The sequence below is a fragment of the Staurois parvus genome, unplaced genomic scaffold (assembly GCF_062004578.1).
Source record: "Staurois parvus isolate SC_StPar_1 unplaced genomic scaffold, SC_StPar_1.0 ptg002756l, whole genome shotgun sequence".
In the NCBI taxonomy this organism is placed as follows: domain Eukaryota; kingdom Metazoa; phylum Chordata; class Amphibia; order Anura; family Ranidae; genus Staurois; species Staurois parvus.
Window position 1 is genome coordinate 563,555 of NW_028320552.1, and position 26,405 is coordinate 589,959.

At 46.4% G+C, this 26,405-nt stretch overlaps 1 protein-coding gene across 1 annotated transcript in view; it reads left to right on the plus strand.

Annotated features, from left to right (window-relative positions):
* The window catches only part of NAPRT (nicotinate phosphoribosyltransferase), a gene marked incomplete at its 3' end in the record, with an annotated part of 61,925 nt that extends 36,959 nt beyond the window's left edge, over positions 1-24,966 (plus strand). Inside the window, exons 9-11 of the mRNA XM_089666634.1 lie at positions 13,996-14,076; positions 19,241-19,343; positions 24,809-24,966. Of these exons, the coding sequence (XP_089522760.1) occupies positions 13,996-14,076; positions 19,241-19,343; positions 24,809-24,966 (342 nt within the window). The remainder of the gene's footprint in view (positions 1-13,995; positions 14,077-19,240; positions 19,344-24,808) is intronic.
* Between the last annotated feature and the right edge of the window lie 1,439 nt (positions 24,967-26,405).

Below are 26,405 nucleotides of genomic sequence, written 5' to 3' on the forward strand. Positions count from 1 at the left end.
TACCCTCCATCCTTAATTAATGAAGCGTTTATGAAACACATTAAGTCTAGAACCCAGGACCAACATATCACAGGATATAATATATTATTATTATACAGGATTTATGGCACCAACAGTTTGCGCAGCGCTTTACAATATAAGGGAGACAGTAAAATTACAATACATTTCAGTACAGAAGGAATAGGAGGGCCCGGCCCGTGGAGCTTACAATGTAAAGGAAGGGGGAGGGGATACAAAAGGTGATAGCTGCGGGGGATGATCTGGTGGAGGGGATTCAAGTACAGTTCTTAGGTGGAGGTGGGGTAGGCTTCCCTGAAGAAGTGAGTTTTCAAAGATTGCCTAAAGGCAGACAGGGTGGGGCCTGACCGGACATGCTGTGGAAGGGAGTTCCAGAGGATGGGAGAGGCTCTGGAGAAGTCCTGGAGGCGAGCATGGGTGGAGGTGATGAGGGAGCTAGAGAAGAGGATATCATGGGAGGAGCGGAGTGGGCGATTTGGGCGGTATCTGTGGATGAGGTTGACGATTGTAGCTGGGGCAGTGTTGTGGATGGCTTTGTAAGCTGTGGTTAGTATTTTGAATTTTATATGTTGGGTTAGTGGAAGCCAATGAAGGGATTGGCAGAGAGGGGCAGCAGTCGCTGATCGGTTGGTAAGGTGGATGAGTCTAGCAGCAGTCACTGATCGTAGGTAAGGTGGATGAGTCTAGCAGCAGTCACTGATCGGTTAGTAAGGTGGATGAATCTAGCAGCAGTCTCTGATCGGTTGGTAAGGTGTATGAGTCTAGCAGCAGTCTCCAATCAGCGACTGCTGCCAGACTCATACACCTTACCAACCGATCAGCGACTGCTGCTAGACTCATCCACCTTACCGACCGATCAGCGACTGCTGCTAGACTCATCCACCTTACCAACTGATCAGAAACTACTGCTAGATTCATCCACCTTACCGACCGATCAGCGACTGCTGCTAGACTCATCCACCTTACCGACCGATCAGCAACTGCTGCCAGACTCATACACCTTACCAACCGATCAGTCGGTAAGGTGAATGAGTCTAGCAGCAGTCGCTGATCGGTCGGTAAAGTGGATGAATCTAGCAGTAGTTGCTGATCAGTTGGTAAGGTGGATGAGTCTAGCAGCAGTCGCTGATCGGTTGGTAAGGTGGATGAGTGTAGCAGCAGTCGCTGATTGGTTGGTAAGGTGGATGAGTCTAGCAGCAGTCACTGATCGGTAAAGTGGATGAATCTAGCAGTAGTTGATGATCAGTTGGTAAGGTGGATGAGTCTAGCGGCAGTCGCTGATCGGTCAGTAAGGTGGATGAGTTTAGCAGCAGTCGCTGATTGGTTTGTAAGGTGACTGAGTCTAGCAGCAGTCCCTGATTGGTCGGTAAGGTGGATGAGTCTAGCAGCAGTCGCTGATCAGTCGGTAAGGTGGATGAGTCTAGCAGCAGTCGCTGATTGGTTTGTAAGGAGGATGAGTCTAGCAGCAGTCGCTGATCGGTCGGTAAAGTGGATGAGTCTAGCAGCAGTCGCTGATTGGTTTGTAAGGTGGATGAGTCTAGCAGCAGTCCCTGATCGGTCGGTAAGGAGGATGAGTCTAGCAGTAGTCGCTGATTGGTCGGTAAGGTGGATGAGTCTATCAGCAGTCGCTGATTGGTTGGTAAGGTGGACGAGTCTAGCAGCAGTCGCGGATCGGTTGGTAAGGAGGATGAGTCTAGCAGCAGTCGCGGATCGGTTGGTAAGGAGGATGAGTCTAGCAGCAGTCGCTGATTGGTTGGTAAGGTGGATGAGTCTAGCAGCAGTCGCTGATCAGTCGGTAAGGCGGATGAATCTGGCAGCAGTCGCTGATCGGTTGGTAAGGTGGATGAGTCTAGCAGCAGTCGCTGATCGGTTGGTAAGGTGGATGAGTCTAGCAGCAGTCGCTGATCGGTTGGTAAGGTGGATGAGTCTAGTAGCAGCATTCATAATAGACTGAAGGGGGGATAGCCTGTGATATAGCACATCGTAACATCACCATCACACTGGCACATCCTTCAACTTGATCCTAAATTAGCCCAAGTTCTTCCCTCCAGCCCCTCAGGTGACCTTCAGGAGGCAACGCACATGAAAAAATATTCTAGCCCCCAGTAAGCTATCACTGACTACTAAAAAGAAAATAGACATCCTCTCATACTTTAACAGAATGGGGATCTTTAAATGCAAAAAAAAGACTGCCTTACATGCCAATTACTGTCAGTGCGGTCAAATGTCCGACGCGTTTCGGGGACGAGTCCCTTTCCTCAGAGCTGCTGACCAGCCTCCATACACCACAGTTACCAGCCCACAGTTGCAGCTCCGAGGAAAGGGACTCGTCCCCGAAACGCGTCAAACCATTTGACCGCACTGACAGTTGGAACACCTCACAGCGCTCATTTCCTTGATGCTCTTGGATTCACTATACAGCAGTGGAGTGCTCATGTTTATGCATTTCTCCACATGGATGGCTCTTTTGTGCGCTTGGATTTATTGACTTTGTACAGCTTTATCTGTCACTTCGCAGCTCTGAGATTTAGGAGACCTGATTTTTCCCTGCTGCGGTTCGGTAACGCGCACGGGTCTTGTCTCCTCGCCCTGTGATTGGACGGTGAGAGGAGAAGCAGCAGACTAACGAGCTTAGCTCTGTCACTCTGCTCTCTCCTCCAACAATAGGTTTCTTGCTAGCATATCGGCACTGCGGCACAAATGATCGGCTGCTTTTGCTGCGTCCCCCCTCTCCTAGTCTGAGCTCTGCTGCGTATTGGAGTACAAAAGGCTGATGCCGGGTCACATTCAGATACTTTTCAGAATATAACTGGATATAACATTTATAAGGAAACTTGATCCAGGGAATATCCGATTGCCTCTCGGGGGATCAGGATGGAATTTTATTTCCCTGCAGGAGCAGATTGGATCGTGGTTTGCTGGGGGTTTTTGCCTTCCTCTGGATCAACTGTGGGTGTAATCATGGAAGAAAAATATATTTAAAAAATATTCTTCCCCAATATGTTAACATATATTTGAAATACTACAATTTTGTCCATATTCAGTATATATATTGTAACAAGGTTAGCTCGGCAGCGGGTGTGTGTGACCCCCTGGATGGGTGCACAACACAAAAAGATAGGCACAGCACAACAATAGTGGAGGTGAAAACAAACAGGTGCAATTTATTTACAATATTTACAGAAAAAAATGATAAACCAAAAAGAAACATCAAAATAAATCCTGGCCAACTTGGCTACTTACTGCAACAACAGCTTTTCCCTAGCTACCCACTAGGTACAGCCTGCTGCTATACCTAGTTGCTAGTACTGGGAGGTTAGCCACACAGGCTTTGGTCTCTCTGCACACAGATAACAGGTCAGCTCCCCAGACAGTTCAGGCACAGATCTGGTTCCAGGGTGGAGCCACTCCCTAAGCACTCTGGGAAGCTTTATACAGGTGTTAATGAGCCCACTACCTTCAGCTGGGCTCATTATCTCAGTGCTGAAGGACTCAGCACTTCCCTCTAGTGGTACAAATCCCCATAAACCCTGAACCTCGGACAAATATATCGTCCATCCAGGACGCAACCAGGTGATTTCACCTGCCTACTGTCACATACCCCCCCCCTCTTGTTTCAACCTTGGGGTTGTAACACCAGTAGCCAGGCAGGCGTGTACCCGGGATAAAGCATCCACATTTCCCATCTGAACACCAGGGCGATGCTTCACCGTGAAGGTAAATTCCTGTAGGGCCAGAAACCACCTATTTACCCTTCTATTGGTCTCCTTATTTTGAGCCATCCATTTCAAGGGAGCGTGATCTGTGATCAGGTCAAAATGTCTGCCCAGCAGGTAGTACCGAAGGGAATCTAGGGCCCACTTTACCGCTAAACACTCCTTCTCAATCGTGGCGTAATTTTCCTCGTGAGACTTTAGCTTTCGGCTGAGATAGATTACTGGGTGCTCCTCCCCCTGCCAAACCTGGGACAGCACTGCTCCTAAGCCAACATTGGATGCATCCGTCTGGACCACAAAGTCTTTTGAGAAGTCTGGGGAGTATAGGACTGGCTGGCTACATAAGGCCCTTTTTAAAGACAGGAAGGCTGCTTCAGCCTCAGGGGACCACTTAACCATGACAGACTCCTTCCCTTTTGTCAGGTTGGTTAGGGGTACTGCCATAGAAGCAAAATGGGGAATGAATCGCCGATAGTAGCCAGCAATTCCTAGAAAAGCCCGTACCTGCTTTTTGTTATTTGGGCGTGGCCAATTCTGTATTGCTTCCACTTTGTTTATCTGAGGTTTTATTACCCCTCTCCCAATAGTGTACCCCAGGTACTTGGCCTCCTCCTGTCCAATCGTACACTTCTTTGGGTTGGCCGTAAACCCAGCTTTCCGTATTGAGTCTAGCACAGCCTGAACTTTTGGCAAATGTGAGGCCCAGTCTGCGCTATGGATAATCACATCGTCCAAGTACGCTGCAGCATACTTCTGATGGGGACGAAGAATCTGATCCATTTTTCGCTGAAAGGTGGCCGGTGCATTCTGTAACCCGAACGGCATTCTTTTATACTGGAATGACCCTTCTGGGGTTACAAATGCAGTCTTCTCCTTTGCCGACTTAGCTAGGGGAATTTGCCAATAACCTTTCGTCAAGTCTAGTGTTGTCATGTACCGGGCTGCTCCCAGTCGGTCGATTAGTTCATCTATCCTTGGCATGGGGTAGGTGTCAAATTTTGTAACTTTATTCAACTGTCGAAAGTCGTTACAAAATCGCCAGCTCCCATCTGGTTTGGGCACCAACACTATGGGGCTGGACCAGTCACTTTGGGACTCCTCTATCACCCCCAAATCTAGCATTCTCTGTACTTCCCCACGTATTGCCTCCCGTCGAGCCTCTGGGATTCTATAGGGTTTCAGTTTTACTCTTTCACCCGGTGGGGTGATAATGTCATGCTCCACCCCCGAGGTTTGTCCCGGCAGCTCAGAAAAAACCTCTGTGTTGCGGAGCACAAACTCTTTAGCCTCCTGTTTTTGAATTGTAGACAACGTGACTGCTATTCCAACCTCCGGAACCAAGCAGTTAGATGGCGCTGGTGACAAACCCTTGGCAACTAGGGATTCCCTGTCCCTCCAGGCCTTTAGCAGATTAATGTGGTAGATCTGCTCCGGTTTCCGCCTTCCTGGTTGTCTGACCCTGTAATTCACCTCACTCACTTTCTCAATCACCTTGTATGGGCCATGCCATTTGGCCAGGAATTTGCTTTCAACCGTAGGGATTAGCACTAGCACTCTATCTCCTTCAGCAAACGACCTGGTCTGGGCCCCCCGATTGTACACCCTCTGCTGCGCTAACTGTGCTTGGGACAAATGTTCCTTTACGATAGGCATGACCTGGGCAATTCTATCTTGCATTTGGGCGACGTGCTCAATCACACTCCGATGGGGAGAACTCTCACTTTCCCAAGTTTCCTTGGCGATATCTAACAGCCCCCTTGGGTGTCTCCCATAGAGCAACTCAAATGGTGAAAACCCTGTGGAGGACTGGGGTACCTCCCGGATGGCAAACATCAAATAGGGTACTAAATAATCCCAACCCCTTCCATCCTTATCTACCACCTTACTTAGCATTTGTTTCAGGGTTTTGTTGAACCTTTCCACCAACCCGTCAGTTTGGGGATGATACACAGAGGTGCGCAACTGTTTTACCTTGAACAGTTTGCACAGCTCTTTCATCACCCGGGACATAAAGGGGGTTCCCTGGTCTGTCAGCAGTTCCTTTGAAATACCCACTCGGCTGAAAACGAGGAATAGCTCCTTAGCTATTGTCTTGGCAGAGGTATTTCGGAGTGGAATTGCTTCTGGATAGCGGGTGGCATAGTCGAGTATGACCAACAGGTACTGATGCCCCCTAGCGGATTTCACCAGCGGACCTACCAAATCCATGGCAATCCTTTCAAAGGGGACCTCAATGATGGGAAGAGGTACCAGTGGACTACGGAAATGGGGCATAGGGGCCGACTTCTGACACACAGGGCAAGAGGAACAGTAATTTTCCACCTCCTTAATGACCCCAGGCCAATAGAACCGCTGCAGTACTCTTTCCCGTGTTTTCTCCGCCCCCAAATGACCCCCAAGGATGTGTCCATGGGCCAACTCCAACACCAACTTCCTGTAAGGTCTGGGCACCACCAGTTGCTCAATGGTTTCTTCTGCCCCCTGAGCAACTCGATAGAGTAGGTCCCTTTCCACAAGGAAGTATGGATAAGCAGCAGTTTTCTCAGGACTCACTAGTTGGCCATCTACTTTTACTACATTTTCCCGGGCTTTTATCAGCGTGGGGTCTTTCAGCTGTTCGGTGGCAAAATTTTCCCTATGCACCTCTAAGTCCGAGAAATCCACAACCGGCAGATTTTCATCTGAGGAGGCGGGCTCCTCCCCAGTTCCTTGGGTCTCCCCAGCTAGTACCGACAAGGGGAACTTGGGAGAGACCTCACCACACTCAGACGCTTTCTGGGATTCACCTTCCTGGTCTGCAGGGGAGACAGTGGGGGGGTCAGAACAATCCCAGAGTTCCCAGAATTTTGGAAAATCCCTCCCCACAATGGCATCATGTGGTAAATGAGGTACCAATCCTACCTGATGAGACAGGTTACCTTTGGGGGTCTCAAAAAACACAGTAGCCACGGGATACTCCCTAGTGTCCCCATGCACACAAATCACTGCCACCTTTTTATGCCCAGAGACCTTTGTAGTGACCATCTCCTCTCTTATCAAGGTTACCAGGCTACCTGAATCCAGCAACCCCACAATATTATTTCCATTAACAGTCATTTTGCACAAATGTTTCTCAGTGCCCGGGCTGGCCGTGCATACCACTGTCGCAAACAGCGACTGACGTCTATTGCTCAGAAAGTCACACTGCATAGGCTCATCCACCACTGGGCAATTGGCTGCAATGTGTCCCTCTTGCCGGAAGCGGTAACAAATAATTTTTTTCACCGCTTCTTGCGGCCTTGGCCTTCCTGGCCGCTCTTGCCAGACATTGGGTAATACTCCCACCCTCTCACTCTCTCCACCCTCACCCCTTGTAGTCATCTTACCCGCCGCTGGGGATGGTCTGGTCTTAGGGTGGAAAGTCCGTGAGTCTCTGGAAGAAGAGGTCAGGTTCTCAGTAGCCAAGTATCTCTCCACTAGATCCACCAGCTTGTCTGCAGTTTCTGGGTCTCCATGGCTGACCCACTTTTGAATAGTATTAGGTAGAGACCTTAGGAACCGATCCATGACGACACGTTCCACAATTTTTGGGGCGGTCAAAGTCTCTGGCTGCAGCCACTTCCTGCTCAGGTGAATGAGATCATACATCTGTGACCTGGGAGGTTTCCCAAGCCGAAAAGTCCAATTATGTACCCGCTGAGCACGGACAGCGAGGGTAACACCCAACCGGGCCAAAATTTCCACTTTTAGCACATCATAGTTTTTGGCTTGGTCCGGCTCCAGGTCATAGTAAGCTTTTTGCGACTCTCCAGTTAATAATGGGGCCATCAATCCAGCCCACTGTTCTTTAGGCCACTTTTCCCTTTCAGCAGTCCTTTCAAAGGTGGTTAGAAACACCTCTGGATCATCCTCTCCAGTCATTTTTGGCAATAAACGGCCCACAGAAAATGATGGTGTTTTACCAGAATCATCACCAGCCTCAGTCTGCTGCCTCTGCTGGAGCTGCTTCAAAACAGCCTCAATTTGTTTCTGGTGTTTCTGGTCCTGTTGCACCAGCAATTCCCTATGGCGGACCTCTGCTTGTTCCAAGGCCTTCTGCTGGGCTGCAATGCTCTGCTGGAAACTTGCATTTGCCTGCTGTTGTTTGGCATTTGCCTGTTGTTGATTGGCATTTGCCAGAGCCAACTGTCTGATTATCTCCTCCATGCTGGCCTTTAGTTACCACAACTGCCCGCATCCTCCACCATATGTAACAAGGTTAGCTCGGCAGCGGGTGTGTGTGACCCCCTGGATGGGTGCACAACACAAAAAGATAGGCACAGCACAACAATAGTGGAGGTGAAAACAAACAGGTGCAATTTATTTACAATATTTACAGAAAAAATGATAAACCAAAAAGAAACATCAAAATAAATCCTGGCCAACTTGGCTACTTACTGCAACAACAGCTTTTCCCTAGCTACCCACTAGGTACAGCCTGCTGCTATACCTAGTTGCTAGTACTGGGAGGTTAGCCACACAGGCTTTGGTCTCTCTGCACACAGATAACAGGTCAGCTCCCCAGACAGTTCAGGCACAGATCTGGTTCCAGGGTGGAGCAACTCCCTAAGCACTCTGGGAAGCTTTATACAGGTGTTAATGAGCCCACTACCTTCAGCTGGGCTCATTATCTCAGTGCTGAAGGACTCAGCACTTCCCTCTAGTGGTACAAATCCCCATAAACCCTGAACCTCGGACAAATATATCGTCCATCCAGGACGCAACCAGGTGATTTCACCTGCCTACTGTCACAACATATACACACACACACACTGCTGTATGTTAAAATGCATTTTTATTACAAAATATATGAAAAATATTTTTAAAAATACATTTCAAATATACTGCATGTCTTTAAAAATACAAATCTACAATTGTGGAATGCATTTACAAATATATGTAAAAATATATGTTAAATTGACTTTTTTTATATGTTAAAAAAAATCTGAAGAATATATTTAAAAAATACATATTTTTAAAATTATTTTTCATATATTATTATACAGGATTTATATAAAACATTATTATTATTCTTATACAGGATTTATATAAAACATTATTATTAGTATACAGGATTTATATAAAACATTATTATAAATATTATACAGGATTTATATAAAACATTATTATTATATTATACAGGATTTATATAAAACATTATTATTATTATACAGGATTTATATAAAACATTTATTATTATAATTATTATACAGGGTTTATATAAAACTTTATTATTATACAGGATTTATATAAAACATTTATTATTATTATACAGGATTTATATAAAACATGATTATTATTATACAGGATTTATATAAAACATTATTATTATTATTATTATACAGGATTTATATAAAACACTATAATTATTATACAGGGTTTATATAAAACATTATTATTATAATTATTATACAGGGTTTATATAAAACATTATTATTATTATTATACAGGATTTATATAAAACATTATTATTATTATTATTATACAGGGTTTATATAAAACATTATTATTATTATACAGGATTTATATAAAACATTATTATTATTATTATACAGGATTTATTATTATTATTATACAGGATTTATATATTATTATTATACAGGATTTATATATTATTATTATTATTATACAGGATTTATGGTGCCAACAGTTTGCTCAGCACTTTACAATATAAGGGAGACAATACAGCAACAACGGCTGAGTATTATTTTCTATTTAATTATTATTATTATACAGGATTTATAATATTATTAGTAGTAATATTATTTTCTATTTATTTATTAATATTATTATTATTATAATACAGGATTTATATTATTATTATTATTATACAGGATTTATATTATTATTATTATACAGGATTTATATTATTATTATTATTATACAGGATTTATATATTATTATTATTATACAGGATTTATGGCGCCAACAGTCTGCTCAGCGCTTTACAATATAACGGGAGACAATACAGCAACAACACACTTCAATACAAGAGGGATAGGAGGGCCCTGATCCTGGGAGCTTACAATCTAAGAGGGATTTTTGTAATATATAAAAAACGCATTTCAACATTCAATATCTATCTATATATATATTTATTTATTTATTTTTTTTTTTATTGATATATATTGAATACGGCCAAAATTGTAGCATTTCAAATAGATGTCAATATATTTGGGAATAATATTTTTAAAATATATTTTTCTTCCATGTGGGTAGGATTATAACTTTTTTTTTTGGTTGAACTGGATGGACTTTTGTCTTTTTTTTTCAGCCAGACTATGTAACTTAAAGCGGAACTTCACTCTCTCAATCAACACGGACTATTTCTAATCTTTATGCTGTATCATTAGTAAATCAATAGGAAAGTATATCATTTTTACTTGTTTTAACCTTTTACTTTGCATTCCTTCATTTACTTCTTGGTATCCATGCCTAGGCACATGATGTCATACATCCCAAGAGTCTTCGGGAGGGGAGGGAGGGTTCACAGCTCAGCCAGTGCCTGAGCTAAGGACAGATGGATTCCAGAAAGTAGCTGCTACATGACACAGCTGCCATTTTTTTTTTACCATTTCTTTAGTCACATTCTGGTCTCCGTGCCTAGGTAAATGATGTCATACATCCCAGGAGGGGAGGAGTGACTTTCTCAGCTAAACACACCCTCCCTGTCTGCATGCCTGGGCTAAGGGCAGATGGATTCCAGGAAGTAGCTGCTACATGACACAGCTGCCATTTTTTTGTTACATTTCTTTAGTCACATTCTGGTCTCCGTGCCTAGGCAAATGATGTCATACATCCCAGGAGGGGAGGAGTGACTTTCTCAGCTAAACACACCCTCCCTGTCTGCATGCCTGGGCTAAGGGCAGATGGATTCCAGGAAGTAGCTGCTACATGACACAGCTGCCATTTTTTTTTTACCATTTCTTTAGTCACATTCTGGTCTCCGTGCCTAGGTAAATGATGTCATACATCTCAGGAGGGGAGGAGTGACTTTCTCAGCTAAACACACCCTCCCTGTCTGCATGCCTGGGCTAAGGGCAGATGGATTCCAGGAAGTAGCTGCTACATGACACAGCTGCCATTTTTTTGTTACATTTCTTTAGTCACATTCTGGTCTCCGTGCCTAGGCAAATGATGTCATACATCCCAGGAGGGGAGGAGTGACTTTCTCAGCTAAACACACCCTCCCTGTCTGCATGCCTGGGCTAAGGGCAGATGGATTCCAGGAAGTAGCTGCTACATGACACAGCTGCCATTTTTTTGTTACATTTCTTTAGTCACATTCTGGTCTCCGTGCCTAGGCAAATGATGTCGTACATCCCAGGAGGGGAGGAGTGACTTTCTCAGCTAAACACACCCTCCCTGTTTGCATGCCTGAGCTAAGGACAGATGGATTCCAGAAAGTAGCTGCTACATGACACAGCTGCCATTTTTTTGTTACATTTCTTTAGTCACATTCTGGTCTCCGTGCCTAGGCAAATGATGTCATACATCCCAGGAGGGGAGGAGTGACTTTCTCAGCTAAACACACCCTCCCTGTCTGCATGCCTGGGCTAAGGGCAGATGGATTCCAGGAAGTAGCTGCTACATGACACGGCTGCCATTTTTTTGTTACATTTCTTTAGTCACATCCTGGTTTCCATACCTAGGCTAGGGCTGTGGATAAGGGGGTACCACCAATCCTCCTGTATGGGGCCCAGGCAGCTGGGCAAAAGTGAGTATGATTGGCACAGTTGGGGAGGGGGGGGGCAATTACTGGAACCAGTACCCTGTATGGCTCTCTCTGCAGCAGCTTCTTCCCCTCTCCCTCCTGGTGGCATTCAGCTGCCCCATACAGGGGATCATTTCCAGTAATTGCTTCCCACCATCCCTGTGCACCGTACATTTTCTCCTGTTGCCCAGGCCCCCCACTGCGTACCCCCAACCCCGCAGCACTGCCGGCTTCCCTCTTCTCCTTCCCACTGGCAGCTGCAAGCACACTAGGATCCTTCAAGATGGAAAATGGGGGAGGGTCCGGTAAATATGTCAACTTTACCAGTCCCTCGCTTTCCTGAATGAACACAATAAGCCATCAGTACTGATCAATCACTGTATCCGTAACTGAAGCATCGTAAACTGTGTTTTTTTTGGGGGGGGGCGGGGGCCCTGTCAGGTTGGCTGTATGGGTGGTTTCTAACAACTGCCCTGACCTAGACAAATGATGTCATACATCCCAGGAGTCTTCAGGAGAGGAGGAGGGGCTTTCTCACACGCTCTCGTATGCCTGCCTGGGCTAAGGGCAGATGGATTCCAGGAAGTACACGCTACAGGACTCATCTGCCCTTACTCAAGATGGCCACGGCCAGAAATGCAAGGGGGCTTTTTCTTTCTAAGTGATTTCTCAGCAAAATAAAGCATGGAGGAATTTGTTTTAAATATTAAAACTGAATTAAATAGCACTTTTGGCTTGTGGTGCTCAGTGTGCTTCCGCTTTAACTATTTGCTGTTTATTCATACATCTAATTCTGTATTAATGGTTACAGACGGGCAGACTGACAACTCATGGGGCCCCCGGGCAATAGGGGGTCATGGGGCCCCTGTGTCCTTGCCCAAACTCCAAAAAGCCTCTGAAAAAGGTACCAGGGGCATCTCATGGGGCCCTCTACTGACCCCGGGCCCTCGGGCAGTGCCCGAGTTTCCAAATGGTCAGTCCTCCCCTGGTTACAGAGTTGCAATAATTGATGTCTTTGGTGCTTGCTCTGGAGTTAGCGTTAGGCTCACAACTGTTCCTGCCAGGGCTTGTGAGGGCTGGGAGGTTGGCCATTTGTGCAAGTGTCCAACAAGCCCCCCTGGATGCTGAGCCTGCATGTCACGTACTCGCTAATGGTAGCTCTATGGATCCACAGTCCAGGATTCCCCAGGGCGCGGAGTCTAAGCCCCAGTCTGCTTGTTCACCAGAGCCCCTGATGGTGGGGATGGACTTGGAGCAGGCTGAGACCAGGTCGCGGCCCCCGGGTACACCCAGCTGTAGTAGAGAGGACCACCAGCGGGACGTAGCTGGATAAGAGCCTGATGTGAAGAGGCAGGGCAGACCTGAGCGGTAAACGGATGGATCCGTGCAGGATGGATGGATGCGGACACACCGTGAAGCAAGTAGCGGAGTCAGGCAGGCCGGGTCGGTAACTGTGGAGGCAGAACGGAACAGAGCAGCAGGCAGAGGATAGTCGGGTCACAGGCCAAGTTCAGCAACAGGAGGACAGACGATCAGGAGCAGGCAGAAGAGTGGTCAAAGGCAAGCCAGGGGTCAGGGCAGGAGACGTCAGCAGTAATCAGGATCAGGCTGGGTTCGGCAACAAGGTACACTCACAGGATCAGAACACAAGCAGAGGATCAAGACCATACGGCAACTTGGACATTGCAATGGCCAGTTTAAATAGCCCACCCGGCGCTGACAGGCGAGCCTGGGTCCTAGTGCCTGCCCGGCGCCGTCATTGGTGACAGGCGCGCCTGGGTCCTAGTGCCTGCCCGGCGCCGTCATTGGTGACAGGCGCGCCTGGGTCCTAGTGCCCGCCTGCCTGTATGTCTTGTCGGGATCCTGCGCATGTGCAGATTTGTGCGCCGCGGCGATCTTCTCGTTCCCTGACACTGCACTGATGAGACTGCGGTGCCTGTGTTTGTGTCTTAAGTGCCCGGTCACACCGGTGCGTTTTGCAAATTGAAAATCGCATCTAATGAATATGAATGTCTTAACCTCTTCACGCCGGCCGCACGCAAATGTGTGGCCTTCCCTGCGTCTGGGCCTAGATGCCGAGCAGCCGCACATTTGTGCTCTATTAAAAAAGGACATATGTGCCGAGAGCGTGCGCTCTGCCCGCTCCCAGCACACGTCCGGTACTCGCGGAAAGGTCCCGATCTCCTCTTTCGATCGGGACCTTTCCCGATCATGTGACGGCACGTCACGGCGGTCACATGTCCCTGAACCCCTTCCCGGCTTCTGAAACTCTTAAAGGGCCGGGAGGCGCCAGCATGAAGGGGTTAACATGCGATTTGCTGCACCGTGATTTCTAAAGTCGTTCTTCCATGACTTTTTCTGCAGTTTTGTTACGATTTCACCTACATAAAACATAATAGAAATCGCAGCGCAAATTGCAAGAAATCGCTGAAAATCTTCACAAGTAGCCATAGAAATCACGCTGAATTTGCACACATCGCAGCGGTGTGACTGGTGACTTATATATCTTCATCTTTTTTTGTTTCTCAGGAGAATGAGATTAACGTGATTGGCGTTGGCACCCACCTGGTGACGTGTACCCTTCAGCCCTCCCTGGGCTGCGTCTACAAGGTTAGAATCCAACATGGGAGAGCGTCCTAGGAATCCAGTATGTGTGTTTAGCCATTTTCGGGACATATTAAATCATCCTAGACGTTAACCGCTTGAGCTCCGTAAAATTTTACCCCCTTCGTGACCAGACCCATTTTTTTTTTTTTGCTATTCAGCACTGCGCTACTGTAACGGGTAATTGCGCGGTCATGCAATACTGTGCCCAAATTAAAATTTTTATAATTTTTTTTTTCACACAAATAGAGCTTTCTTTTGGTAGTATTTGATCACCACTGGGGTTTTGTATTCTATAAATAAAAAAAAAAGACCAAATATGAAAAAAACTATATTTTTTTACTTTCTGCTATAAAACATAGTTAAAAAAATTAAAAATTTCTTTATAAAATTTAGGCCAAAATGTATACTGCCACGTCTTTGGTAAAAAAAAAGAATAAAATCCCAATAAATACATTATTTGGCTTGTGTGAAAGGTATAGTGTCTACAAACTATGGTATATATATTGGAATTTTTATTTACTTTTTTTTTTTTATACTGGTAATGACTGCGATCAGCGCCTTCTAGTGGGACTGTGATAGTGCTGCAAGCAATCTGACACTGACTACATGACACCGACATCTCCAGTGACACCAATACAGTGACCAGTGCTAATAATATACACTGAAACTAATGACACTGGATGGGAAGGGGTTAACATCTAGGAGCAATCAAGGGGTTAACTGTGTGGCTAACTAGTGTTAATGTGTTTGCATATGTGCTTTATTTTTTTTTACCCTGCAAAGCGGGAAGTAATTTTGCAGTAAAAAGTAGCAATCGTTCCCTCTTTTCAGAGCTGTTTGTTGTTTTGTCAACACAGGACTCTGAGCTGTGATTGGACACAGCAGATCCTGGCTGTGAATCATTGGATGGGATGCTGACAATCCCCTGCTGTCTGATTACAGCGGAGTAGGTGGGCACGCGCCCTGTACCCGGAGACAGGCAGTGATGTATGTCTCTGTGCCTGTAGGAGCCATCCCATCGCAGTATATGTACTGTGGCGGGTTGGCAAGTAGGTAAAGCGGAGTTCCAGTTACACTGTAAAAAAAAAAATAAAAGTCAGCAGCTGCAAAACCTGTAGTTGCTGACTTTTAAAAAAGCAGCCACTTACCTGTCCCTCAGTCCCGTGGTGTGTCCCCCGCAGCCCATTTCACCGGGCCGTCCTGTATTCCAGGAGGCCGGCATCTTCAGTGTGGGCACCCGGCTGTGGCAGCTTGCGCTGCACTTCCTGAATGGCCCCGTAGTCTCCTGGGACCTGTCACTTGTCCCAGAAGACTACGGGGTGGGAGGACAACTTCCGCTTCCAATCGCTAGGCCAGGGATAGGCAACCTGCGGCTCTCTAGTTGTTGTGGAACTACATTTCCCATGAGGCATTGCAAAGATTACAAAACTGACCGTTACAGCTGTGACTTGCAGAGGCATGATGGAACTTGTAGCCCTGCGGCTCTCAGGTTGCCTACCCCTGGCCTAGGCGATCGCAGTGAAAGTGGGAGCGGGCACCTGTCAATTTCGGGTACCCGCTCCCCAAAGGTGCCAATCCTTAATAGGACCGGGGGCGGACCAGTCTTTAAAGCGTAACAAAAAATGGTGAAGCGCTATGCAAATGCAACCAATCAGTGTATATACACAAATATAGGTGAATAAATATACATTAATAAGCAATAATTAAAAGTGAGACTCCAATCTTTTAAATAATATAGAGTGACATGTGCTTAAAACAGCAACCCACTGTGCAAAAACAAGTGCCTGGTCTGCCAATAAAAATATAAACACACCGGGTTAAATGAAATATATACCCAAAATAGATATATATACATAAATAATATTATCGTGAGACTCCAATCCTTGAAATAATACAAAGTGACCCGTGCTTAAAAACAGCAACACACTGTGTAAAACATGCCGGGTCTGCCAAACAATATGTATACACACCGGGTAGAGTGAAATATATACCAAAAATTAGATATCCATTATTAATATATCAAGTGATCGGTGCAACAACACAAATAGAAAAATAAACAACAATTGAATAAAATCGTTCAGTGTAAACATCGATGGTGACCAGTCCAACAAAAAGTGCTTCAATCTTCAGTGTACACTATAAGTGCTCTCAGTGACACTCTTTGTGACTTATCCCACAGTGGCTAAAGTGCCTCCTAACATCGACCCTTAAGGGCCACAACACCTTGGGTAATCCTCAAACCAGACGGCTTCCCACACTATGGCTCCACTGACTCCAATCGGGCTCCGATTATAACTCAGCGCATCAAATATCCCTTTCACACAATAGGCTCAGGCATGCATGACGGGTAAAGAGAACGACCTCCATAGTGTCATACCACTGTATTAATGAAAAAACGCCATATAAATGGACACTCGCATTAAAATCCTATTAGTACAGCAGTTTCCCATGTGCTATGGGTGTACTAGGGGACTCGGGTGTACCAAGATGGCGTCAAAACCGGAAGTGCATCACTGCTGAAACCGGAAGTGTGTCACCGCACATGCTCTCTACGCGTTACACCACGATAGGACACGTGGCTTCCTCAGTCTTTAAAGCGGAACTTCCCCTTTTGGGTGGAACTCCGCTTTAAGTGATAAAACAAGCTTAGCAGCCATGGGCTTTGTATCTTTTTTTTTTCTTTCTTTTTAAAGCTGCAAATCAGCTGTTCAGTAAAAGTGATCCGGGCAGCTCTACAGCCACTTAGTCATGTTTTCATATTCCTTGGCTACTGTGGCCACTCAAGCGTTGTCTGTGTCTTATTAGCTGCATTGGAGGGGGTCTAATAGACCCCCTAATGGCCACCATAAAGAGAACCTGTCACTTGCCCAAAGATATCACATCGGGGGCTTGTTAGCAATAAAGTTAACTGGGGGGAAAAAAAATATGAAAAAAAAAAAAAAATTAAAAAGCACCCCAGTCCACGCTACACATACATGCATATACAAACACACACATAGGTCCCATTTGTGTATGTAAACAATGACTGAGGTATTGTGAATGTCAGAGACACAGCGGTCATTTCAGGGCCATTGCTCACAATTAAGTATACTCTGATCACCTGTAAAGGCTTTTAACCGCTTCCCAACCGCGCTATAGCCGAAGGACAGCTACAGCGCGGTTGTCTGGTTCTGGGACAACGTCCATGGACGTCATTCCAGAACATGCCCAGCGGCACACCCCCAGCGCCGGTCATTGCTGACAACTAAACTGCCAATCACAGCGGCCTTTTACCACATAATCAGCCGTGTCCAATGACACCGCAGATCACCGGGTAAATACAGTTGCCAGTTATTGGCTGCACTTTCCTCACCCTGTCACACCATGAGGAAAGTACTGCCGAGATCCGGCAATTGCCAACGAAGGGAGTGCTGCCCACCTGTGCCCATCTGTGCCACCCATCAGTGCAGCATCATCAGTGCCATCTATCAGTGCCGCCTCATCAACGCACATCAGTGAAGGAGAAAAATTACCGGTTTGCAAAACATTTTAATAGAAACAAAGAAAAACTTTTTTTTTTTTTTCTGTTTATAGCGCAAAAAATAAAACACCCAGCGGCGATTAAATACCACCAAAAAAAAGCTCTATTTGTGTGAAAATAGTTTCATATGGGTACAATGTTGCATGACCGCGCAATTGTCAAAGTGCGACAGCGCTGAAAGCTGAAAATTGGCCTGGACTGGCAAGGGGTTAAAGCTCCACCCATGAAAACTTTTAGGTACTGTAGTTTGTCGCCATTTCTAGGGAGCTTTGAGCTCGGTATCTCTTTACCAGACGCGACCCCATCTTCTATACTGGATATTATATTGTGTTTTTGTGCACCAAAACTGATTTAGTGAACTTCTTCCTGGAAATGCGTGTTTGAAAAACAGTTCTTCACATAACATGTAAAATGCAGATTTTAACCCCTCGCCTACCAAACACTTATACCCCCTTCCTCTCCAGGCCAATTTTCAGCTTTCAGCTCTGTCACACTTTGATTGCCAGTTGCGCGGTCATGCAAGATTGTACCCATATGAAATTTTTATCATTTTTTTCTCACAAATAGAGCTTTATTTTGGTGGTATTTAATCGCCGCTGGGCGCTTTACTTTTTGCGCTATAAACAAAAAAATTGCAAAAAATGTGAAAAAAAAAGTTTTTGTTTTTATTATAACATTTTTCAAACAAGTAATTTTTCTCCTTCGCTGATGTGCGTTGATGAGGCAGCACTGATGGGCACTGATAGGCGGCAATAATGAGGTGTCACGGATAGGCGGCACTGATAGGCGACACTGATGATGTGTACTGATAGACAGCTTTGATAGGTGGCACTGACTGGCAGCACTGCTGGGCACTGACTGGCACAACCGCTGGGCACTGACTAGTGCCACTGACTGGCAGCACTGCTGGGCTGCACTGATGGGCACTGGTGGGCACAGGTGGATGGCACTGGTGGGCACAGGTAGGTGGCACTTCTGGGCACACTTGTGTGACACTGCTGGGTGGCACAGGTGGATGCACTGCTGGGCACAGGTGGGCGGAGTTAGTGGGTGCACTGCTGGGCATGGGTGGGCAGAACTTGTGGGTGGCACTGCTAGGCACTGAGCATGAGGAAAGTACTGCCGAGAACCGGCAGTTGTCACAGCAGTGCCCTGATGATCGGTGCCGATCCCTGCTTTGACAACTGCCGCTTCTCGGCAGTACTTTCCTCACGATCTGACAGCGTGAGGAAAGTGCAGCCGAGAACTGGCAATTGCATTTCCCGGTGATCAGCATGTCATTGGACACGGCTGCTCACGTGGTAAAAGGCCGCTGTGATTGGCCTTTTACCAGATCATGTGATCAGCTGTGTCTGTAGGACACAGCGATCACGGAGATCGCCGGGTGTGCGCAGGATAGCGCGTTCTGGGAGGACGTCATATGACGCCCTCCCAGGACTGGCCAGCCGCAGTGCAGCCGTCATTCGGCTATCTGCGGTCGGCAAGTAGTTAATGTGCGAAAGCGGTTAATTTTATCAAAAAGTTATCAAAATAAAAATGATTATTAAAATAAAATTCAAGATTGGATCCTTTGAAGGGCATTCCCACTTTTGTTCTGAATTTTCATTATTCGGCTGTGACGTGATCATTGTGTGTGTCCTTCGGCAGCTGGTGCAGGTGAACGATCAGCCCCGGATGAAGCTCAGCGAGGACCAGGAGAAGGCGACAATTCCAGGGAGCAAAACCATCTACAGGCTGTATGACGGTTCTGGTAAGTTCTAGATTCGGTGATTGGTGTCTGAGAATTCAGTAAACACTACTGTACTCCTAATGGTGTACAGTTTGCAGGTTCTGAATTACTGCCGATCCTTATGGAAGCCATAATAATGAATAGAGACATGTTTTATCAGTTCAATGCTTTATTGAAATTTAAAAAAAAAAGTAACCCTGGGCGGGGGTCAGTTAGGGAGTTGGGTAAGGGCGGGGGGGGGCGGCAAAGTGAGGGCAGGGTAGTTGAGGGTGGAGTAGGATAGGGGTTGCGGGGTGGGATGGAAAAGGCTGTGATCACTGGTAGGGAGAGGCGGGGGATGGGAGGGTCATTGGGAGATTACTGGTAGGGAGAGGCGGGGGGATGGGAGGGTCATTGGGAGATTACTGGTAGGGAGAGGCGGGGGATGGAAGGGTCATTGGGAGATTACTGGTAGAGAGAGGCGGAGGATGGAAGGGTCATTGGGAGATCACTGGTAGGGAGAGGCGGAGGATGGAAGGGTCATTGGGAGATCACTGGTAGGGAGAGGCGGAGGATGGAAGGGTCATTGGGAGATCACTGGTAGGGAGAGGCGGAGGATGGAAGGGTCATTGGGAGATCACTGGTAGGGAGAGGCGGAGGATGGAAGGGTCATTGGGAGATCACTGGTAGGGAGAGGCGGAGGATGGAAGGGTCATTGGGAGATCACTGGTAGGGAGAGGCGGAGGATGGAAGGGTCATTGGGAGATCACTGGTAGGGAGAGGCGGAGGATGGAAGGGTCATTGGGAGATCACTGGTAGGGAGAGGCGGAGGATGGAAGGGTCATTGGGAGATCACTGGTAGGGAGAGGCGGAGGATGGAAGGGTCATTGGGAGATCACTGGTAGGGAGAGGCGGAGGATGGAAGGGTCATTGGGAGATCACTGGTAGGGAGAGGCGGAGGATGGAAGGGTCATTGGGAGATTACTGGATGGCCAGAAAGGATCTCTGTGTGTTAAGTTGGGGTGGTAAAGGATAGGGCATGAGAGATGGGTTATGTATTGGTGTCTGCGCACATATTAACCATTTGCCCTCCTGAGGATTTACCCTCCCCCTCACAGCCTCTGCTCACTGTCCACCAGACAATGCAAACCAGGGTCAGTTGAACCATCTTTTTTTTTTTTTTTTTTTTTTCCAATGTGGAAAAGTGCAATGATCACCCCACCTGGTATCCTCACTTTTGTTTTACCACCCAACAAAGAGAACCACTGTGACTAAGCCCTTGTTGGGTGAACTCCATCATAGTGTGGAATCCAGGTGGGATGATCATCAAACCTTTCTACATGGAATTACAGGTAGGTCTATATATATTTGGACACAGGCACAATTTTAGTTTTTTTCAGGTATTTACCAAAACATCTTCTAGTTCTATAATGAAAATAGGCGGATAGTGCACACTCTCAGGTTTAATTTGAGGGTATGTACATCCACATTGGAGGAAGGGTTTAGGAATTACAGCTCTTAAGAGTAGCCATCTCCCCTTGTTCAAGGGACCAAAAGTAAATGGACAGTTGAGCCAAAAGCTGTTTCATGGCCAGGTGTGGGCTACTCCTTCATTATTTCTTCATCAATTAAGCAGTTAGAAGGTTTGGAGTTGATATTTTTATTTGGAATCTATTGCTGTGAACCTACATCATACGTTCAAAGGAGCTGTCCATGCAAGTGAAACACCATTGTAAGGCTTCAATGCTCCTAGATTGTAAGCTCTAACAAGCCGGGCCCTCGGTTTCCTCTTGTCCCAAATTGTATTGTAAATAATGTCTACATTTTGTAAAGCACTGCGCAAACTGTTGGCGCTATATATATCCTGTACAATAATAAAACAAAACAAATCCATCAGAGAGATCGCAGCAACATTAGGAGTGGCCAAATCAACAGTTTGGTACATTCTGAGGAAAGAAGAACGCACTGGTGAGCTCAGCAACATAAAAAGGCATTGAGGTCCATGGAAGACAACAGTGGTGGGTGAGCGCAGGATCCTGTCTATGGTCAAGAAAAACCCATTCACAACATCCAGACAAGTGAAGGACACTCTCCAGGAGGTGGGAGTATCATTGTCAAAGTCTACAATCAAGGGAAGACTTCACGAGAGCAAATAGAGGGTTCACCACAAGGTGCAAACCATTCATAAGTCTGAAGAATAGAAAAGCCAGATTAGACAGGCAGAGAATGGCACACGCTCAGGTTTAATTTGAGGGTATGTACATCCACATTGGAGGAAGGGTTTAGGAATTACAGCTCTTAAGCTGTAATTTGCCAAAAAACATTTTTGACTTTGCCAAAAAACATCTAAAAAAAGCTGGACCAGTTCTGGAAAAGCATTCTTTGGACGGATGAAACTAAGATGAATCTGTACCAGAATGATGGGAAGAAAAAAAGTGTGGAGAAGGCTTTGAACAGCTCATGATCCAAAGCACACAAAGCCATCTGTAAAACATGGTGAAGGCAGTGTGATGACATAGGCATGCATGGCTTCGGTGGCACTGGGTCATTGGTGGTTATTGATGATGTGACAGAAGCAGCCGGATGAATTCTGCAGTGTTTGCTTCATTTGGCTGACTCTGGACTGACAGTATATCTGTAAAAGGTGATTGGACGGTGCTTCACAGTACAGATGGACAATGATCCAAAACACACTGCAAAAGCAACCCAGGAGCTTCTGAAGGAAAAGAAGTTGAATATTCTGCAATGGCCGAGTCAATCACCTGATCTCAACCCCACTGAGCATGCATTTCACTTACTGAAGGCAAAACTAAAGGCAGAAAGAGCCAGAAACAAAGAACAACTGAAGACAGCTGCAGTTAGAGCCTGGCAAAGCATCAGAAAGGAGGAAACCCAGTCTTTGGTCATGTCCATGGGTTCCAGACTTCAGGCAAAGCATCAGAAAGGAGGAAACCCAGTCTTTGGTCATGTCCATGGGTTCGACTTCAGGCAAAGCATCAGAAAGGAGGAAACACAGTCTTTGGTCATATCCATGGGTTCCAGACTTCAGGCAAACCTCAGAAAGGAGGAAACCCAGTCTTTGGTCATGTCCATGGATTCCAGACTTCAGGCAAAGCATCAGAAAGGAGGAAACCCAGTCTTTGGTCATGTCCATGGGTTCCAGACTTCAGGCAAAGCATCAGAAAGGAGGAAACCCAGTCTTTGGTCATGTCCATGGGTTCGACTTCAGGCAAAGCATCAGAAAGGAGGAAACACAGTCTTTGGTCATATCCATGGGTTCCAGACTTCAGGCAAACCTCAGAAAGGAGGAAACCCAGTCTTTGGTCATGTCCATGGGTTCCAGACTTCAGGCAAAGCATCAGAAAGGAGGAAACCCAGTCTTTGGTCATATCCATGGGTTCCAGACTTCAGGCAAACCTCAGAAAGGAGGAAACCCAGTCTTTGGTCATGTCCATGGGTTCCAGACTTCAGGCAAAGCATCAGAAAGGAGGAAACCCAGTCTTTGGTCATGTCCATGGGTTCCAGACTTCAGGCAAAGCATCAGAAAGGAGGAAACCCAGTCTTTGGTCATGTCCATGGGTTCCAGACTTCAGGCAGTCATTGCCAGTAAAGGATTCTCAACAAAATATTACAAATGAACATTTTATTTATGATTATATTCATTTGTCCAATTACATTTGTGCCCCTGAAATGGAGGGACTGTGTATACAAATGGTTGCAGTTCTAAAATTTGTACTTGATATTCATGTTCAACCCCTTGAATTAAAGCTGAAAGTCTTCACATTCATTTGGATTGTTTTGTTGTAATTTATTCTGGTGGCATACAGAGCCAAAAGTATGAACATTGTGCCTGTGTCCAAATATATATGAACCTAACTGTAAGTGATTTTAACTGAAGCTGGTGTGCAGCATTTGCTCCGTATTGTTGGGTATCCTAATATAGGGTTACCTGATTGGGATGGTTTTCTGCTTTGTGTTGGACTTACAAGGCATACAGAGGTTTTGCCGTGAGCTCACCTACTCCAGTCAAAATGCAAATGTCTCCCTAATTTTGTGTTTGGTTTTTGGGGGAGATGGGGCTCCTAAGATGCTTACCAATGCACCTGTTCTAACTGAACACAGGAGCCATATCTAAGCACCGCACGCGGGAGCCATATCTAAGCACCGCACACGGGAGCCATCTCTAAGCACCGCACACGGGAGCCATCTCTAAGCACCGCACACGGGAGCCATCTCTAAGCACCGCACACGGGAGCCATCTCTAAGCACCGCACACGGGAGCCATATCTAAGCACCGCACACGGGAGCCATATCTAAGCACTGCACACGGGAGCCATATCTAAGCACTGCACACGGGAGCCATATCTAAGCACTGCGCATGGGAGCCATATCTAAGCACTGCACACGGGAGCCATATCTAAGCACTGCACACGGGAGCCATATCTAAGCACTGCACACGGGAGCCATATCTAAGCACTGCACACGGGAGCCATATCTAAGCACTGCACACGGGAGCCATATCTAAGCACTGCACACGGGAGCCATATCTAAGCACTGCACACGGGAGCCATATCTAAGCACTGTACCTAGGAGCCATATCTAAGCACTGCGCATAGGAGCCATATCTAAGCACTGCACACGGGAGCCATCTCTAAGCACTGCACACGGGAGCCATATCTAAGCACTGCACACGGGAGCCATATCTAAGCACTGCACACGGGAGCCATATCTAAGCACTGCACACGGGAGCCATATCTAAGCACTGCACACGGGAGCCATATCTAAGCACTGCACACGGGAGCCATATCTAAGCACTGCACACGGGAGCCATATCTAAGCACTGCACACGGGAGCCATATCTAAGCACTGCACACGGGAGCCATATCTAAGCACTGTACCTAGGAGCCATATCTAAGCACTGCGCATAGGAGCCATATCTAAGCACTGCACACGGGAGCCATCTCTAAGCACTGCACACGGGAGCCATATCTAAGCACTGCACACGGGAGCCATATCTAAGCACTGCACACGGGAGCCATATCTAAGCACTGCACACGGGAGCCATATCTAAGCACTGCACACGGGAGCCATATCTAAGCACTGTACCTAGGAGCCATCTCTAAGCACCGCACACAGGAGCCATATCCAAGCACCGCACACAGGAGCCATATCCAAGCACCGCACACAGGAGCCATATCCAAGCACCGCACACAGGAGCCATATCCAAGCACCGCACACAGGAGCCATATCCAAGCACCGCACACAGGAGCCATATCCAAGCACCGCACACAGGAGCCATATCCAAGCACCGCACACAGGAGCCATATCCAAGCACCGCACACAGGAGCCATATCTAAGCACCGTTCAAAGAATGGATTGTTGTGTCAAGCATGTTTGGTTTCCCAGTGTACAGGCCAGGCATGGACTGAGGCAAACCCACGTAGTTCACATAGCAGCATAATTTATCATTTTCTGTTTCCATACCTCTGCCTTGTCTTTCATACCAGACCAGCCGATTGTGGACCTTATGGCTTTGGAGGATGAGCCTCCTCCTGAGATCGGGAAGGAAGTGAAAATCCATGAATTGGGGAAAACCACTGAGACACAGACTGTTACCCCGCTGAGGGCCGAGTTGCTTCACCGCGTCTACTTTAAGAATGGACAGGTGAGGAGAGCGAGAGGCTGAATGATTCAGGTTGCATTGCCGCGTATAAAGCTGTTTCATCAGCCGGTCAGGGTTGACTTTTGGTTTTTCTAGCCCGAGTCTAACACTGTATTGTTCCTGCCTATAGTTTAGCATGACACTGTACCAGACCTGCCCTGACCGTGTAAGAGAATTGACCGTTGTCTTGTAGGGCTGGTCTTGTTTAACCACTTACAGGATGTCTTCAACTTACAAGCCGACCTCAATGCTCTGTGTAATTGGGGGACTATGGGGCCAATGAGGGCTAATGTTGATAAATGTAAGGTTCTGAACTTGGGGGGGATCAATGGTGGAGAAGGATCTGCGGGGGTCCATGGTGAAGGATCTGGGGGGGGGTCAATGGTGGAGAAGGATCTTGGGGTTCTGGTAGATCACAAGCTTAATAATGGCAGCAATGCCAAGCAAAATCCTCTCTTGTATTAGGAGAGGTATAGACTCCAGAGAGAGAGATATCACCCCCCCCCCGGTACAAATCATTAGTAATACCTCATGTGTAATATGCAGTTCAATTTTGGGCTCCAATTCACAAAAAGAACATTGGGGAACTGGAGAAAGTACAGAGAAGGGCAACCAACCTGATAAGAGGCATGGAGAAGATCAGCTATGAGGAAATATTAGAGGAACTGAGTGTATTCTCTACTGAGAAGAGGAGATTAAGGGGGGGTATGACCTCCACGTATAAAACATAAAGGGGGGGGGGGTATGACCTCCACGTATAAAACATAAAGGGGGGGGTATGATCTCCACGTATAATACATAAGGGGGGGGGGGGATATGATCTCCGCGTATAATACATAAGGGGGGGGGGGGATATGATCTCCGCGTATAATACATAAGGGGGGGGTATGATCTCCGCGTATAATACATAAGGGGGGGGATATGATCTCCACGTATAATACATAAGGGGGGGGATATGATCTCCACGTATAATACATAAGGGGGGGGATATGATCTCCACGTACAGTTGTGACCAAAATTATTCAACCCCCACTGAAATTGAGTGTTTTGGCCAGTTTGACATTGCTTTTGATCATTCAGTCATCTTGCTTACATTTACATTAAAGAGGCACTTGTAGGTCAGACAAATATAACATAACAGTTATAATGAAATAACCACAAATGTCTTTTCTGTGCTCACAGCATTATCAGTTTTATTCAACCCCCAAGTGACATTCAATCTTAGTACTTAGTACAGCATCCTTTTACAGTTATAACAGCTTTTAAACGTGAAGCATAGCTTGACACAAGTGTCTTGCAGCGATCTACGGGTATCTTCGCCCATTCTTCATGGGCAAAGGCCTCCAGTTCAGTCACATTCTTAGGCTTGCGCACTGCAACTGCTTTCTTTAAGTCCCACCAGAGGTTCTCAATCGGATTTAAGTCTGGTGACTGCGATGGCC